The 17,278-nt window shown below is 53.3% G+C and overlaps 1 protein-coding gene across 6 annotated transcripts in view; it reads right to left on the bottom strand.

The window, feature by feature from the left end:
• The window catches only part of RALGDS (ral guanine nucleotide dissociation stimulator), a 63,174-nt gene that overhangs the window by 22,360 nt on the left and 23,536 nt on the right, over positions 1-17,278 (bottom strand). For 3 of the 6 annotated variants that reach the window (XM_069770837.1, XM_069770833.1, XM_069770834.1), the window contains exon 1: positions 3,985-4,567. The exons of 2 other annotated variants lie outside the window; for them this stretch is intronic. In XM_069770837.1, coding sequence (XP_069626938.1) covers positions 3,985-4,188 — 204 coding nt within the window. In that variant the 5' untranslated portion in view covers positions 4,189-4,567. Of the gene's footprint in view, positions 1-3,984; positions 4,568-17,278 lie in introns of those variants that run through there. One more of the 6 variants, XM_069770839.1, reaches the window with a different exon arrangement.

Genomic DNA, 17,278 nt, shown 5'->3' on the forward strand with positions numbered 1-17,278 from the left:
GTTTAAATAAAAGGAACACGTCCGCTTGAAAGCCAGTCACTAGGCAGCTCTGGAGATAACGGTGTTAGGGAAAGTACAAGCGGGGGATGCCCATCCTTTAAATGTGGTCTAGAGTGACCTAAATAAGCTCTCTGCTCCTTCAATTACACATCCCTCGGGGGACAGAGAGGCTGGCAATTAGAGAGCTGGGAAGGGTGATGGAGGAGTCAGTAGTGGTGAAGCCCTTCCTATGGCTGGACCAACTCAGGTGTCCCTCAAACCAGGCCGTGCTCTGGTCCTAGTTGTGGGGTGGTCACAGCCAACCCCCCAGCTCTGGAACAGCGGTGCCGGCTGAGTGAGACCCATCCCTGCAGGCACAGCCGGCCCGATGCTCTTTTTGCTTATCGCACCCCAAACCCAGGCACAGGGAAGCGTGGAAATCCTCCGAGACTGCATTTAGTTGCCCCTGCCCGGTAATCCTAGCCCAATAGCTAGAAAATAGATGGCCACAGTGGAGCAATAGTGTGATCTGGGGGGTCCTGAAGCACCCTGAGCTGCAGCACGGGACCTTCTGCCTCTGCCATCGCAGGGAGCCCCGGGAGCCAAGTCAAAGCACGGCGTGGCCTCGGGGCGAGGGGCTGCCCATCCAGCCTGTGGATAAACAAAGATTTCAGTTTCCAGGGCTGCCAGTCTGGTATTAAATCCACTAAAACCTCAGCAAGATCCCAGTACTGGAGGGTTTCCCCACCCCTATGGAAACATGGCACAGCAGCCTCAAAGTAACATGATCCTTAAACACATTTAGAAACCTCTCTCCAACTTCTCTTTAACCATATCAAATAATAATAAAAAGATCCTTCCCACCTCTGTTATTCCCACCCTGCAGCAGCCACCAACAATCAGCATCTCAGCCTGCTCCCAGCCCCACCGCTGGCTCCAAACCTTTCTGGAAGGGAGCCAGAAGGTACGTCCCCATCCAAGAAATACCAACAGATGATGTTCATCTGGCAAATTGCAAGGGGCATATCAGGTTGTGCCTGGGGGAGGAGAACAGGCTGGGAGAAAAGGATCTTCTTCCAAAGGCACCATAGGAAGCTAGAAGAAAATGGCTTTTAAGAGCTATCTTTGCCCCTCCCTCGCCTCCTTCCCAGCTGTAAAGAACAAGCACTGACCTCCAAGGCATCTGGGCTGAGCAATTCAAGTTTTTGAGGATGGTTTAGCAACTGAAAATCTCCTAATTGTTCAGAAAACAAAAAGAGCCAGAATAGCAAGGACACAAGCTTTTTTGCTACATGTCAGCCCAGCCACTTGTCTAGAGGTTCAGCAACGTCAGCTTCATGAAAGTTTCAGTCTGTGTCATCTGCAGGGGTGTTTACAGCACACTTGTCCAGCAAGGACAAGAAGGAGGACCACCAAATTCACTTTGCGGCTGCCACTGGGCAGGAAAGATTGACACTCGCTGCTGATTTAGGACCGATTGGAACTGGAAAAGTCAAAGCAAAAGGTCTGCAAAGCTGCTCTGTCGATCCCTCGCTTAAGACAGTTTAATTTTTCCATTCCCTGTGGTTAAAATCACGGCGAGAACACTTGGCAACACGTGGCCATGAGACCTCGAGTAGGGCCTCAAAGCGATGCCTCGGTGATCGATACCGTTGCTGTGGGATACAGGCAAAGGTCTGCCCTGCTGACATCCGTGGGGGCTCGGCCAAAGAGCGGAACACAAGATCTGCCTTCCCTGCAACCTGCCCAGCAGCTTTCCAGGGATCCTCTATTCCCTGTGGGACCAGGCTATCCACCCCATAAGCTGGCACAGCTCTGCCAAAACCAGCTCTGTCCCAGCGCAAGGAACATGCTGAGCCCGGGAAGCACAGCTCCCTTTGGCAGAGGCAGCAGCCCCAGGCTCCCACCGCGGACCCGGGGACCGGCGGCAGCGCTGCGAGGGTATCAATGGGGCTTAGCAAAACACTGACGGTCTCCGGGGGTTTTCTTATTCAAATAATCTGCCTTTTCCTCCTAGTGTGCATCTTGCAGAGATACTCTACCTGAGGATCATAACCACACCAGGCTGCTGCCGGGGCAGTTGGCGCAACACTGACACTTATTTTTTTTCCTTTTCCCAGTCACGCACCGCAACGCCGGCAAGTGCAACCCATCCAGCAGGGCTTAGTGAGCAACGTGGAGGCCCTCGCACGGGAATACACTAGATGTTAGCGGCTCTCTGAGCATCTCAAAGCTGCTCAGGAGGCAGCAGGTCACCATATGCCACTCTGGGTGGGATGCACGTTTTCTTGCCATCGTTTGCCAATGGATGGTACAGAGAAAGGAGAAATTTATCTGCAAGTTGTTCAGAGCTGGGAGGAAAGCCCAAGCAACCAGATACTGGCGACTGTGCTCTGACCATTACGCAGCACGGACCCATGTACAGCCCAGAGCAGAAATCTGGACAAAGACGATTTCAGAGGAGGTCTGGCGGGCAGTCGTCTCTCTCCGCTGTGCTCAGGTGAGCGGGGGCCATGCAAAGCCACCCTCAGCCCCAGCAGCTTATGCTTTTACAGCCTCCATCACCCAAGATGCTGCCAAACCCTCTCCTAAGCTCCGGAGCCTCCTCCGGCCGGGGTGCACGGAGGCTCGTACGTGCCAGGCAGCCTCTCCCCTGGGGTAAGAGCAGCACGCTGCATCACCCCCTCTTTTCCTCCCCACTCCTCTTGGTCTCCCTGCCAAAAGCATGGCCCCTCGGCCTCCCGGAGCGCGGCGGGCCGGAGAGGCTGGACTTCCTGCCAGGCATAACACGAACCAGATGATGTACTCCAAACAATGTCAGTACGCCCACCCCCAGGAGAGAGAAGCAGGGAGGGGAAAGGGGGGAAAATAAGCTGGATGGAGCTTTCATGAACTCTCGGCAGAGCTGATGAGCCCCTGCCACCAGGCCAGAGGTGAACTGATACAGCCCGAGCTTGAGATAATCCCTTCCCATCCGTGGCTGACCAAGACTTTCCATCGCAGGTTATGGGGTAGATCGTTTAGCGCTGGGAGAAGCGGCCATCGCCCCCTGAAACTCTGGCTGCCCTCCCCGGATATCTGCACAGTAACTCAAAAGGTTTTAGTGGTGATTCCCCGGCTCCCCAGCCCCCCTCCAGCGGGAAGCATCCAGAGCCAGAGCAGAGAAGCACATCTGCAGCTGGCTCTAAATCTCAGCAAAGCCAGACTTGCTGACCCTTGCTGATATTAACCCCTGCACCACCAGTCCGCAGGGCTCGGGCCCTGCCGTGAGAGGACCACCTCTGAACACCAAAACCTTCCTCCAGCTGAGCTTCTCTTAACGCACCGTTTGCTCACAATCAATGACATTCCTGGCACGCCGAAGATGATCATCCATTACTAAGAAAAAAGGCAAAGCTCTGACTCAGATTATTTTGGGTGCCTCCACATGCCACTGCCATCAACAAACCACTCGGCTGAGACTTCCAGGGGACCAGTCTGACTCTGAACCGCCCGAGGTCGAACCCAAAGAAGCACAAATATTTTGCATCCTCCAGCAAAGTCCTCCCGATGCCCGTAACCTTCCCAGAGGACGCTTTTGCGGTTTGGACAAGCCTAAAGCCTTTACAAGCAGCTTAGATCTGAGCAGACTCCTGCCTCCAACAGCCAGAGTCTCAAATAAAATATTAAAAGCCCTGGGTTTTAGCAAGGTGCCTCTTCCCTGGTTGTCTTGAGGGAGAGCGTCTCTTTGGTTTCTCGCAGTAGAGAAGCCGGCCTGCCAGTCAATGGCACGGGGACACACAGCAAAAAAACCACCGAGCAGGGGCAGCTATTTATTAAATAAAATGAAACAGCATTATGTCTAACAGACTGCCCACAGCCATCCCCTTCCCGAACACCGGGCTGGCTTTCGCCAGCCTGCCAGCGAGCGCAGAGAACCCCAAACTAGAGAAGTCCTGACCCCCACGCCCCCCGCCAAAAAAAAACCCCTCACGGCAGCAGTGCCACCCCCATCCCCACACTCACCTCCAGCGGCGGCAGGTCGGGGTCGAGCTGGGTGAAGCTGTGCAGCACCACGGGGCTGTTCTCCCCGGCCACCTCCAGCCTCACCCCCCCCCAAAGGCTCCGCGCCCGCCGGCAGCCCTCGAACATCCTCTCGGAGGAGGAGGAGGAGGAGGAAGGGGGAGCCGCGGCGGCATGGTGCGGGGGGACTCGCCGGCGGCTCACCATGGGCACGGCCGCCGCATCCCCGGCCCCGCGCTCCGCCGCCGGCCCCGCCAGCGCCCCCGGGATGCCCGGGGAGACGCAGCGGGGAGGCTGGGGGGACGGACGGACGGACGGACGGACGACAACGGGACGCCCGGGCAGGGAGATGGATGCCGTGGGTGGGTGCCGGAGCCGCGGTGGTGCAGGGAGAGCAGGAACGGGCAGGGGTCGGAGCGGCCCCGGAGGAGCGGCGGGAGCTCCCGCAGCAGCGGGGTAGGCGCCGGGAACCCGCAACCGTCCCCCCCCCCCCCCCAGGAGCCTGATGTCACCGCGGGGCCGGGACGGAGCCGGCGAGGCTGCAAAACCAGGCACTGGATTTCCTCTCGCAGCCTCCGCCCGCCCGGGGGCCTGGCTCGGCTCGGCACGGCACGGCCCCCGCAGGAGGGAGGCGGGCGGTTACGGAACGGTGGGAGGCGGCCGAGCTGTGAAAAAGCCCCGAAGCTCCCAAAAACGAGAGGCGGGAGGGTGCGGGTGGTGGGGACCCGCAGCTGCCCGGAGGAGTGGAGGTTGGGGAAGGGGGAACGGGTTGGAGGGGTTTTAAGGGGGGGGGGGAGCAGAGCTGTGCAGGCGACAGCGGCTCTGGAAGAGCATCCCTGTATCACCAGGGGTTCCTACAGCACCTAGGTCTGGGGTTCACCCGCCACCACCCAAAGAAAAAAGTATTAAAGTGCGTGAATATTGACAGCATGTGTCTTCATCCGAACAAACAAGTTTTAGCTCATCACATGAGCTCAGCCCCCCCTGCCAACAGCGCTGTGTGTGTTCAGAGCACTGCCCAGCCCTTCGCTCTCCACAGCTGGACTTTATGGGGTGACACGGTCACCGCGGGGACGGCAGGCAGCATCCCTGGGGAGATGAAGGGATGTGACTGAGGCCCCGCTGCGAGTCAGTGGCAGGAGCAAGGTCTGACCCCTTCCCCATGCCAGGACCCCGATGTGCACACAAAAGCGGGGGAAGCAGGGACCAGGGCACCTGCGCTCAGCCCAGCAAGGACTCCGGGAAAGAGAAATGGGCCCGGGGGACAGCGGGGCTAGAGATCCCGCTTTAAAGAGGCCCTGAGCCTCCAACACGATGCTGAAACCCTGCAATGTAATTTTGTTTTCCGAAGCAAAGAGAAAGGGGCAAAACTCTTTGTCATTCATCATCCCCCACAGCGTGCTCTCACCCTCCCCTGGCTCTTCCCCTTCCCTCCTCACATGCTGCTGATAAACTGTATCACAGGGTCTGGGCAGTTGCTGCTGACAACACCAAAACCCAGACTTTTACGCCTGGGCTCCCTGCGCAGCTGAAATAACATCAGCCTCCCAGGGCCTTCCAGCCCTGCGGCTTTATTTCCAGTGAGAACATGGAGCCGATGCTCACACGTCCAGCTCTGCCACGGGCACCAGTAGCTCCTGCCCGGGCAGGAAAGGATTAACGAAGCTGCCAGGGATGCCATACGCTCCAAACTTGAAAGTTCACCAGGCAGGAGGATGAGCGAGGACAATGTGGACTATTGTCCTGCTTATCTACAGCCGCAGAGGGTCAAGGGGACTTCCCCAGGACACCCTGAGAAAAGGGACCCAGCCCTGCGCCAGGGCCTTGCACTGCCCAAGGCAGCCCCGCACCTTCGGGATGCTGTCTTGGGGGCCATGTGGATTTTAACCTTGCCCGGGCACAGAGATGCTGGCCCAGGTCACCCCACGGTGCTGGTCAGGTCACCAGAGCTTTCTCTGCTGCAGAAAGGATGTGACGATGCTCGGCACAGAGGTGTCCTTAGACCCACTGGGGCATCATGCGGAAACCGCGTGATACTGCAAGATATTCTATGAAATGAGATCGGTGGTGTGCATCGTTTCACTCGGTACGTACAGAAATTGGAGGCAGAGCCCGGTTCTCTAGCAGAAAGCAGTGTTGCCTCTCTGGGCTGCAGGGTGTTTGGGACTAAGACTGCTTTTCTTCAGTGTTTGTCTCTTAGGGCAGCGTAATCATGGCCCACCACTGGAATTGCTTGGTACTGCTTGAGTGCATGTAATAAATAATGGCACTACCCATTTTCAGTTGGCAAAACCCTTCAAAACCCTCCAGCTTCGCCTGACCTCTACGGAAAGATGCAGCTCTGTTTGATGGGCAATTTTCATCGGTTCCTTGGTTGACCACTAAAGATGGTTTCAGGGGAGAAACACTTCTGATAATGGATAATAAATAATATAAGGCAGGAAGGCAACTGCGAGGGTTTAAAAATAGCAAGCCAGTTTCCTCTCTCCTCTCCTGGGAACTTTCTGGGTCTGAAAAGCAAAACACTCAAAGCAGGGTCAGGAGCCCAAGTTCAGGATGTTTGCTCAGCGTAGCTAACCCCAAACACTCAGCCGTCAGGGGCCAGGCTCTTGAAAATCATGAGATTCAAAACAAATAACTTTTCAGAGTTTCTTATTTGCCTCTAAGCATAGAGCCGAACAGGAATACGCAGGATCACATCCTCAGGTTTCTCACCTATACTCTTGGAGGTCTAGCAATTGTTGAAAAATACAATTAATTTATATACACGTGACTCTAGGAGCAAGGAATTTAAGAAAACGTGACTCATTAAAAAAAATATATATCATTTTACACTTGGCAAACTCAGCAAAAGCTTTCACAACACACTAAGCATTTTGCATTGACGTCAGCTGTATATGTCCCATCGACTTCAGCAGGCACAGGAGCAAAGACGGGCACAAGAACCGTGTGCTGTGGGAAATCCCTTACTTCGTTTCTTTCCACCATTCTGCAATCAGCACTTGGCTGAATAAATGCAAACGAATACAGCCAACATCAGATCACCTACAGATCACAAATCTATGCTCCTCTCCTGCAGTCTCCAGCCTGCAGGCTTCCCTGCATGGTAAATATCGCGGAATGGGTACCACAGAGGGGCTTCTGCAAACTCTAAGCCAGTTTCCTGGTTCAGCTCAATCCATTTGGGTCAGGACCTGCAGATTCAGACCTTAGTTTGTTGTGTAATAACCAGGCTCAGCACGGACCCCGAGCCATCTCTCCCCGGCACGTACAAGCTCGTACACACAGCCTTCGAGCATCCCCCTCGGCTCTATCCTCCAGCCCTCCCAGCAACTGCCCTCCTTCGCTTTCATCTCACTGCTCCATTTCCAAGAAGGGCTTTCCAGCATATTTCCTACAGGACAAAACTCGTGGTGACCCAGTTCCCGTGCTCGATACTGCTGGGTTTTTTTTCTTTCCATCAGGCCACGAGCTGAGTGAGTGAGGCTGCCCACCCCAAAGCATCGCTCAGAAATGCTTTGACAAGGATTGCTGCCTCCTGCATGGCATCGAGCTGCCTGCAAACACTCCCAATGCTCCTGCCACCGCCCTGAGGGCACACACCAGTACCGCCTTGCAAAACCCATATTTTCTTTGAGCCTCAGTGAACCTACAGCAGGACAGATGCCAGAGCAGAGAACTGAAAAAAGCTGATCTCAGCCCTGACCACAGAAGCAAGAATCAGCCCCAGCCACCTCTCGAGCATCGCACACCACCAGCTTTCGCTGTTCCGACAAGCAAGTGAACTGGGACCCAAATCAGCAGCCTCTGATGGGAACCGGGCTGTTTTATGTGGGAGTTACAACATTATCCGGCCTCTGTCCCAAGCTCTGGCACCAACTCACAAGGCGCGTCGAGTAAATCCCTGCAGTGCTCTGTGTCAGGCTGCTCGCTATAAAATGGAGACGATAACACTTCCTTCTATTGTAGGGGCTGGGGAAGCCCTTTTCATTGCTGTTTGTAAGGCATTTTGGAGGAAAAGCGCTACCAATAGAAAAGAATTGTTAACTAAAAGTCAAGCTGTTTGTTACACTTGCACTGAGTCCTAAATAAAAACTTTTGGGACATTCAGATTTTAATTTGAAACACTTTCCTTTCCACTGCCCAGGCTCAGCTGGAAGATTGGTTTATAAGAAACAATAATAATAAACTAGTACTATCTCTTCTACTTCAGGATGAGGGGAAAAAAAACTCCAAGCTTGTGCAAGAAGGGAAAACTATGTCCCCGCTCCGTTCAGTAGTGTCTGTATACAGATTTTAATTAGAGCAGTTGCTCCCAAAATTTAGGGACCAACAGATCATAGCCAGCCCTCAGTCCCCCGCAGACCCAATTCTCACTTGCAAACACGATCAATGCCTCTATTTAACTAGATTTTAGGGGTGAGCCACACATTACCATGGCTTACAGCAAGCGTGGGTTTTAGGAAATTCTCCACTGAGTATTTCAGATGCAGGACAGTTGGATCACTCACTTTGCCTCCAGGTTTTGGGCGTTTCTCAGGGCTGTTTCCCTGGCTGATGAGGCACTATGAACTCTTTGCGCTGGCAAGGAGGAAGGCTGATTCAGGCTCTCCTGCACTTTGTGGCCCTTCTGCCAGTGGCACCTGTTCTCCAGCTGCAACACCCTCTCCTCCCCATGGCCCCCCATGGGCAGCTATTAAGCGCAGGGTTCGTTCAGGAACGCAGCTCTCCTCCAGCCTCTCTGAAGCACGCCAAACCTCTAAACACAGCAAGGCGAGCTCCTCATTATTGTCAGTTCCTAGCAGAGGAAGCACACCAAATCCCCAGGCAATTAGGATCTAAAACTCTCCATCCAGCTATTCTGTGTTTCATTTCCTGCAGCCCCTGCGCACAGCTGGGCTACAGCATCTCCTGCGGAGACTGCAGACTCCTGAAGCTCAGCAATGTCGACGCAATTATGCCACAGGCCTTGGAGACTCAAGAGCTTGCAGGAATATTTCTCCTCGATCCTACTTCTTATGCCATCCACTTGGCCGTAGTATTTGAGCATCTTCCATTAGGGCAGCAAGTGACAACACAAACCTCTGTTTTTCAAGCTTGCTGACCTCTAGAAACTCAGCAGAACAAGGCCAACACAGGGGTGGGGAGGAATGAAGCCACTTTCTAAGAAACAACTGACCACAGCACGCTTTGTGCGAGCATCTCTGGGGAGAGGTGCCTTGACTCCTTCGCAGCAAAGTGCTGCACAGCCATTTACAGCGAAAAGAAAATACTCAGAAAAATAAGAGGCAAAACATAACTACTAACATTAAAACATGCCCAGAAAGCCAAAGACAACAGGGTCCATCTTGTGAAAAGCACCAAGAGACCTTACAGCATTTTGCAGGGCACTGGCAGCAGGGGGATGCAAGAAAACTAGCACGAAAGCTCACCCAGAGTTCACTGGTTTGAGAGAATCACAAAATACCCAGTGACTTTTGTTACGGGCCATCCCCACACCGAAAGGGAGCTGCAGCTGCAGCTCTGGGACGCAGCGTTTTCCTTTTCCACGTGCTTCTCCACTGCCGTCCGTGGTGCTCCCCTGAGTGCAGAGTTCAGCAGGCATTAAGCTGCTGAAGCCTGACATGCTGCAGACACGCCAGAGCTCCTCTGGTAAAGACTATTATTTCTTGAGCTGTTTGTCTTTAAAGGCAGCTTTTATCTCCCTATCACCTTTCTGCCAGAATGTTTCAGTCAGCTCTTTTAACAAATACCACCTAAGGTGCCTGTAACCAAAAGAAAAACAGGAAAAACATTTTTCTGTGTTGCTTAGCGATCAGCGTACAACGCGTTCAAGCTTCCCAGGTGCTCAGAGTTATTCTAATTTCCACCTTTGCTTGCATGGGTCCTCTGCATAACAGTCGGGAAAAGAAATATCACGGATAGAAAAGAGGAGAAAGGTTATGAAGCCACAAAAATTGGCAGGGAAAGATGGGAATGGGTGTAGCCCCTGAAGACAGGGGAAACTCCTTTCTGAAATCAAACCAGCCCTTCTCGTCTACCAGAAAAATAAAATGACATAGTAAGATTTCATTATATATTGGAAACGTATCTGATCGCTGATGGTGGGCAAGGTCCAGCAGCAGCAGTTTCATTGGCAAAGCACCCCAAGCCTTGCAGGGTCCCCCAACAAGTCCCCCAACAGCTGGAGTCACCTTCCCACAGCCAGCGCAGCACCCCAAGCCCCTCGCTTCCCGGAGGGCACCCCGAGTGCTGCCAGCCCCTGCCCTGCCACGCTCAGACACAGAGTGACCAGGAGCTACGCAGATGCACGAAGCAAAGCTAATCTGCCTCCCAGCTGCATTGCTTCCCAAAAGAAACTCAACCTATCAAGGAATTTACTGGCTATAACTTATTCCCCTTGCTACAACCTTTGGCGAGGGAGGTTACGCGCTGGATTTTCTGCACACGCGGCTGTTCCTCCCTCCAGCACCTTTGTACCGTGCTACTGGGGCCAGACTGGGAGCAATAGTTCAGTTCAAAAGACTGCTCTGTTGAATATGCAAAATATGTACTGCAACAACCAGCTGGTGACTGCCTATGAAACAGAGAGCAGCATCACCCGCTGTTAGGGCTTTGGCACGCTTGTGTCTCTGCTCGTGTAGGGCTGAGCAGCCCCATTCCTCCCCGAACCCCCTTTCAGCCTAGTGCAGCCCCTTCTAAATCACCCAGGCTGCAGCAAGTGCTCTCCATGGCCAGGCTCGTGAGCCCAGGTGGAAAAGAAACTGAACGAAGCTCTGGCTCTGCTCACCTTTCAAAAATACATTCAAGGGCAGGCAGTACATTTTTTCCACCGATGACAACCAGCCAAAATGACACGTTCAGCTGAATCGTGTAAAAGGAGACTCTCAGAAACAAGAAACTCTGGCAACCGATCAATAGAGAAATCCCAGCGGATAACAAAGAAACTTTGCAGAGTGCCTGTCCTCATCATCAGCTCCTCTCCTGGCACGTTCTCTAGCCCTGCTCTCACTTGTGCCTTCCCTGGCTGACACAGGCGGGCTGCGCTGCTGCAGCCACGAAGGCGACACGTATACCCACCTCGCCTGCACCAGGCGGACAGACAGATGGGAAACTCGGACCGGTCTTTGGGTCCCACTCTCCATCCAGGGGAGCGGGAAGGCAGCTTTATTCTGGCTGTCATCCCGCTGGCTCTCCTCCTGGGCTAGGGAAGGTGGAGAGAGGCTCACCCCCTTGCCCTCTGCCTGGGTGATAGCTCCTACCAGCACGTACGGGGCATCGCTGAGCGCCTGCATTTGTGTTGTATCTGGGGATGTGCTCTGATCCCACAGAGATGTTGCTTGTTCTCCCTGGGCACAGGGATGCAGGTTTGCATCTGCGCAACTACCTCAATTGATGGAAACGCCACCCCAGCACGCTCAGACTCAGCTCCCCGAACCTGATCAGCACCATACGTTCCCCTGTCGCTGGAACGACATGTCTGAACACATGTAGGGGAGGGAACAGGGCCACGAAGCTGCTAAGAAGTCCAAGAGAAAAGTGATGCCATAGCACAAGCACAGGGAAGCAGCGCATAGAGTTGGTATGTTGCACAAGATTAAATTATACCCAAAGCTCAGTTTAAACGTGTGACCCAAACAGGCTGCAAGATGCTGGGCTGCAGTACCAAGCTGATCTGAAGAACTACAGGTAGCAAAATAAAACAGATTTACAAGTAGCCTACGTTTAGTACAGAGTTAGCCCAGTATAGGAATAAGGTGGAACAGATTTAAATGTCAGATCCTGGAAATAAGTGAAGCAACAGTAAGGCATACCACACGCATAATGTTAATGCCACAAGTAATAACTGAGGTTACTTAAAATAAGAAGTCCAGTTAAACAGGAACAAAGCCCTTTAATGGGGGATATGGAAAAGGATGTTCCAACAATGGTCCCGCACCTCCTTCGGCTGCACAAACATCAGGGAAAGCATACATCAAAACCCGGACACATCGGAAAGCTGCTGTGAAAGCCACAGGAAAGCTGACTTGATTTGAAGTGAGGAGTGAAACCTTGGAGCCAGGCTCCGGCAGAGCGAAGAGCTGATGCGATTGAAAGTGAGCAGCCAAGAGAGGAGCCAGAGGGCCTGGAGCAGCCGCAGGGACGAGGGAGAGGAGCTGCAGGAGGAGCGTGGTGGGAGAGACATCCAGCAGCTGGACCAGCAGCCAGCGAGCCCGGGTGCTTGCTGACACCGTGCAGCCCCTGCCAAGTCATTTGGGCCAAATTCACCCCAGTCAGGGCTGGGACGCAGTGAGAGGACACAAAAATACTCTGCTTCAGCCTGAGTACACACTTACTGGTGTCGGCCACGTGAGAGTCCGGAAAAGAGGCTGGCAAGAGCTGGAAAGGGAAAGTTTCATTGCCCAGCCCTGAGCCGGGTATTGCAGAGATGAAACAAACAGTCACATGGCTGAAAAGTCAATTAAGAATTGTAAAAAGTCTTTTAGTATTCCCAGGTATTGTTAGACCCTCAGACAAAGGATGTTTAAAAAAAAATTATTTTCCCTTCGGTAATTACCACTTTAAAAGGTTTCCGCTCCACATTGTTTTAGTGGGGGAAGTTATTCCAGCACCCCTCTCAATGGCCAGCAAAACTCTTTTTGTTGTGGGTTATTGGCACGGAGGAGCAATGTTCTTGCAAACAATACTGTACGCCGGTGGCCAAGGGCCAGGTTTATCTCTCGGTTACAGTGGCACAAATATCAACAAACTCGGCAAGCAGCGCTGAGTCACACCGCGGTGCTGAGTCTGGCTGCGGCACTGCTGACCCTCCCGACTTTTTACCGTCGGGTCCATGACTTATGCTGTTTTTCCTTTCAAGTCTTGGCTCCAGGAATCACGTTGAGTGCTGAAGAATTTCAGTTTTCATTAAAATAAAAAGGTCATCCCATGAGCACTAAAACTACTTGTGCTGTTGCCTATGGTTTTGTGTCTCCAGACGGTCTTTGGTGCCTAAAATGTGTGAATTGAGAATGAAAATGTTTTTGTGGTTAAAGTGTTTGTAAGAAGCATCTCCCACGTGGATTTTCTGGTGTCTAATAATACAAGAACTCATGCTACAGATGTTTGGGGGCACTTACAAGATTCTTTTTCTCCTCTCAACCATCCTGTTTCATCATATCTACACGGACTTAATTATCCATGTGCCCTCAGACAAATTTGTGTGAAGCAGGCCAGCAGGTTCAGAATTTATTTGGGGAGAGGACACAGGCAGACAGATACCATGACAGCATTAGCCTTATTTTGGTAAGAAATCAGATTTTAAGAATCTTCTGCCCCCCTAATTTCAGGGAAAACAGCTAGAAAACAGGACCTGAGCTTTTGCAGGAGGGTCAGGGACCAGACAGCAAGTGAAACAAGCTGCTCCCTAAGGGTCTTATCCAGCTTCAGCGAGACTTTCTGCAGCAGTGAGGCAGGATCCTGTCCCCGATGAGCTTCTCGAGCTCATCTGTGCTTCGATGAACACAGAAAGCATGGGCTGATTAATCCATTCCTGAGCAGGCAGCATTACTACAGGTCAATTTTCTTTAATCTCAGCAGTGAACATTATATACGTATCAACGGTGAATTACCCGTTGCTATTTGTGCCACGCGGGTAAGGAGCAGTGTCAGTGTTTCCATTACACGTGGGCGCGTAACCCAGCAGCACGCAGGTGCAACGCCAGCCGGGGCACGCACCGAATCACCTTTTTTGCAAAAGCCAAATCCCTGGAGAGCTTCCCTTTCCCCCCTTTCTCACCCCAGGCCCCGGCAGAGGTTCACCGCCTTTTGCAAAGCTCTTTTCCAGAGCAGGCTCGCAGCAAGAGAGCTGGGGCAGTGGGTCCATTCAGCAATCGAGGTTTGTTGTAGGTCTCGGATGGAATCTGGTGCCATGCTGCGACTGGCTGGACTGTCAGCAGCAGCCAGGTCTCCGACACTCGGAGACAGGGCCCTGCCTTGTGCTGACCCCAAAATAACTGGGGAAGGATGGGCAGGGCCAGTTCCCCACAGGAGCAAGGGCTGTGGGAGCAGAGGCATGGAGCCCTAACTCAGTAGGAAAAGGTGGAGCACCCCTGTAGCTTGTCCGCCTGCATTTCCCCCATCCCTCCGCCAAATAGAAAGGGAAATCCGGGATTTTCAGCTGCTTTTGGTTCCCTCTTGCTCCACGCACAGCAGGGTGGGAAGGGATTAGTCTCCATTTCCCGGCTCCAGCCAGCTCCAGGGCTGTCCAGGCGGGACCCCCCCGGTCAGGGGCTCCCCGACCCACGACTGCGATGCTGCCGGACCCGGCATCACCGCAACAGCTGTCTCCATCCTGCCTCCCCCAGTCCTCGGCACATCTCCCCAGAGCCCCCAGAAGTGCCTCCCAGCTGCTCTGGTCAGTCAGCCCAGGGTCTGGCCCTACAAACCGCGTTTCCCCTCCTTTCCTCACTTGGTTGCAGTTTCTAACTTGTACGTAAGTTTCCAGCATGGGAAGTAGAAGTGCTGCGGAGGGTACTGTGATGAAAGAAAAACCCCAGGCTCTCAGAGCAATGCATATAGGAGCCTAAAGGGAGAAGAAAAGGATGAGCAGAAAGGGGTTATTTTTAACGGGGGTGGTTTGGGTGCTATTTCCTGGCAGGCAGGAAAGCAAGCCCCCCCCATTTCGGGCCACCAGCATTACCGGGGGGAGTGTTGCTCTGCATTTGTTTCCCTGTTGCCAACATCACAGCCAGACACTACCAAGACTGTCACACAGCTCATCCCAAACATCTCCTCAGTATCTCCAAGCCAAGGGCCCGATCCTGCCGGCTGTCCTCTGGAGCTCACAGCACCCAGCCCCAAACTAAAAAGGCAGATGGCAGCTGTCAGCGGGACGGAATCGGGGATTCCCCACTCCCGGGCTGCAAGAAGGAGCAAAGTCCCGAGGTGTCCAGCTGCCGAGTGCTGCAGCAGCCCCAGCACACCCGGGAAAAACCTCAGCACAAGCCCAGAGAAGCTGGGAGAGGAGCGAGGACACAGGCCAGGGGAGATGCCTGCATGAGTCTGCACCTAGATGACAAGAAAATCAACGAATCAGCCTTTGGATGTAAACAGCCCTTGGGGTTAATAAAGTCAAGACTTCACTTTAAGACAGAGGAAATTTCTTACCATAGAGGCACAGAGGAAGACGAGCACCTGAGATGCTGCTCACGGCCAGCATTTGCATGGAGGTAATGCCCAAAAGGCTCAGCTGCAGACCACAATAGCAGGGTGCACACCGCTGGGCCAGCAACATACTCCTCTCTCCAGATACCCTACGTGATGCCACACACATGACTCCAGGAACCAGGAGTTAAAAATACCAAATATCACAAGTTCTGCCCAAACTGAACCACCAGCCTGCCTGGCCTGTACATTACGGCATTGTCATATGACAGCAAACGGCTCCTCCACCGGGCAGGAGGATCTGATGAGAGCCATCTCCTCAGGGCAAGATGGAGCCAATCCTTTCAGCAATGTTAATACTAAAACAACGCAGTTAAAGCATTCCAGGTTCACAACACACAGAGCCAACACCGAGCTGCATCTGGCTGTCCTCTGTTACTGGGGCTGTAGCATTTTACCACCTCACAAGCACGTCGCACTGAAACCAAAGATTCTATTTGCATCAAAATGGCACTCGATAGCCAGCACAGCGGCCAAATCAAGCTGTTTCAGGACAGGGCTCCTGGCAGGGTAGTTCCTTAGCATTATTTGAAGCTCACGTGGCTAAATTCAGCCCTCTCTGAACACAGCAGCAGTGCCTATCTGTGCTGAGTAATGCTTAAACAAAAGAAAATTGCTGTCTAATGCATGGAGACACTAGTGTACAGTGAGGGTCAGGGGATCCACCAAAGCCACGTGTTGGCTTTGGAGAGGTGCTGAGACCCCGAGGCACGTCGGTGCTGGCTGAGGAGCAGCCATGCAGTGACTGTGTGCCGACGTGAGGACGTTTCAGCAAAGCCACGGACCACAAAAGCGGAGCTTATGTCAGCAAGAAGAGGTGCCACCCGCGTCTGTGGCGGCAGCCACATCTGAAGGCAAGGTCCAGCTCAAGGCATTTAATGGCGCGTCAAGCACACACAGGGCACACCTCTGCTTCAGTATTGCCACTCTCGGCTGTCTCAGCTGCTGCACGGCCCCAGGGCTCGCTGTTTGCTGCCGAAACATGGGGTAAATAAATAGGGCCAGCTCTGATGGAGTCCCTGGATGGGAGATGCCCAGGGCTACATCCATGCTCTGCTGTCACATTTGTGGCTGTGAATGGGGTGAAACCTCCGTTTCCCCCGTGTTTGCAGCGGGCACACACCAAATCAAGTGGCTGTATTGATGACAGCCTCGTCCCTGGGCCAGCCTCATCGCAGGACGCAGCATGGGAAGCCGTGCAGAGGAGGGATGGGGCTGCGGTCACAGGCAGAACACCCCCACACCTACTGACTCATGATCTCTGCTTAGGGAGGGCAGGATAGCCAGGGCCAAAGTGCCCCTGTGCTCTTGCAAAGACTCCAAGCAGGCACTGAGCAACCCGCCTTTGATTACCTGTAATGTGCCAAACCAGTCAGTAAACTGGATTTGCCTTATTTGAGGACACGTGGGCACCTAGCAGCACTGGCAGCCCTCACGGCACGCTCCTGCAACAGCTGCTTCTGCAGGCGCTGCTCTGAGCCCCGACGCAAAATGACAGATGACAGCAAATTGTATTGACGGGCCCTTATTGAATCAAACTGTCAGGAGGCAGCTGCTCCGCGGCCCGCTGCCGATCTGCCGTTCATTGGGGTGCCCAGCCCCGGGGTGCAGGGATGGAGCCAACTACTGCCAGCAGCATGTGGGCACCAGGACCCAACTATGCATCTGCCTCGGCAGTGCCCGGAGCCACGAAAAATGATCTGCCGAGTTTGAGGGTCCCCACAGTATCATCAGGATGAAACACGAGAGCAGAGAGTGAGAAAGCTGAAAGCACAGAGAAGAGATCCCATTTCACTTGAGAAAGGCAAAGTGCAAGAGGCAGAGCCTGTACCTCTCGGACATACACGTCTACAGAGTAAAAGCTGCAAGAGGAGCAAGCTCTCACATTGCCCTCAGATTTCAGAGAAGCTGGTGCTAAAGGACGGCAAGAAAGAGCAAAGCAACAGAGAAACGCTCTAGATGTCACCTTGAACATCAGTTCACATCCTTAGCTAGAGATAGGTTGCAATGCCACCAAAATCAGTGGGTTTGCCTTGATTTACACCAGTAGAAGATGTGGCACACAGCATTTTACCTAATTTTCTTCACAGTT

The sequence above is a fragment of the Haliaeetus albicilla genome, chromosome 26, assembly GCF_947461875.1.
Source record: "Haliaeetus albicilla chromosome 26, bHalAlb1.1, whole genome shotgun sequence".
NCBI lineage: Eukaryota > Metazoa > Chordata > Aves > Accipitriformes > Accipitridae > Haliaeetus > Haliaeetus albicilla.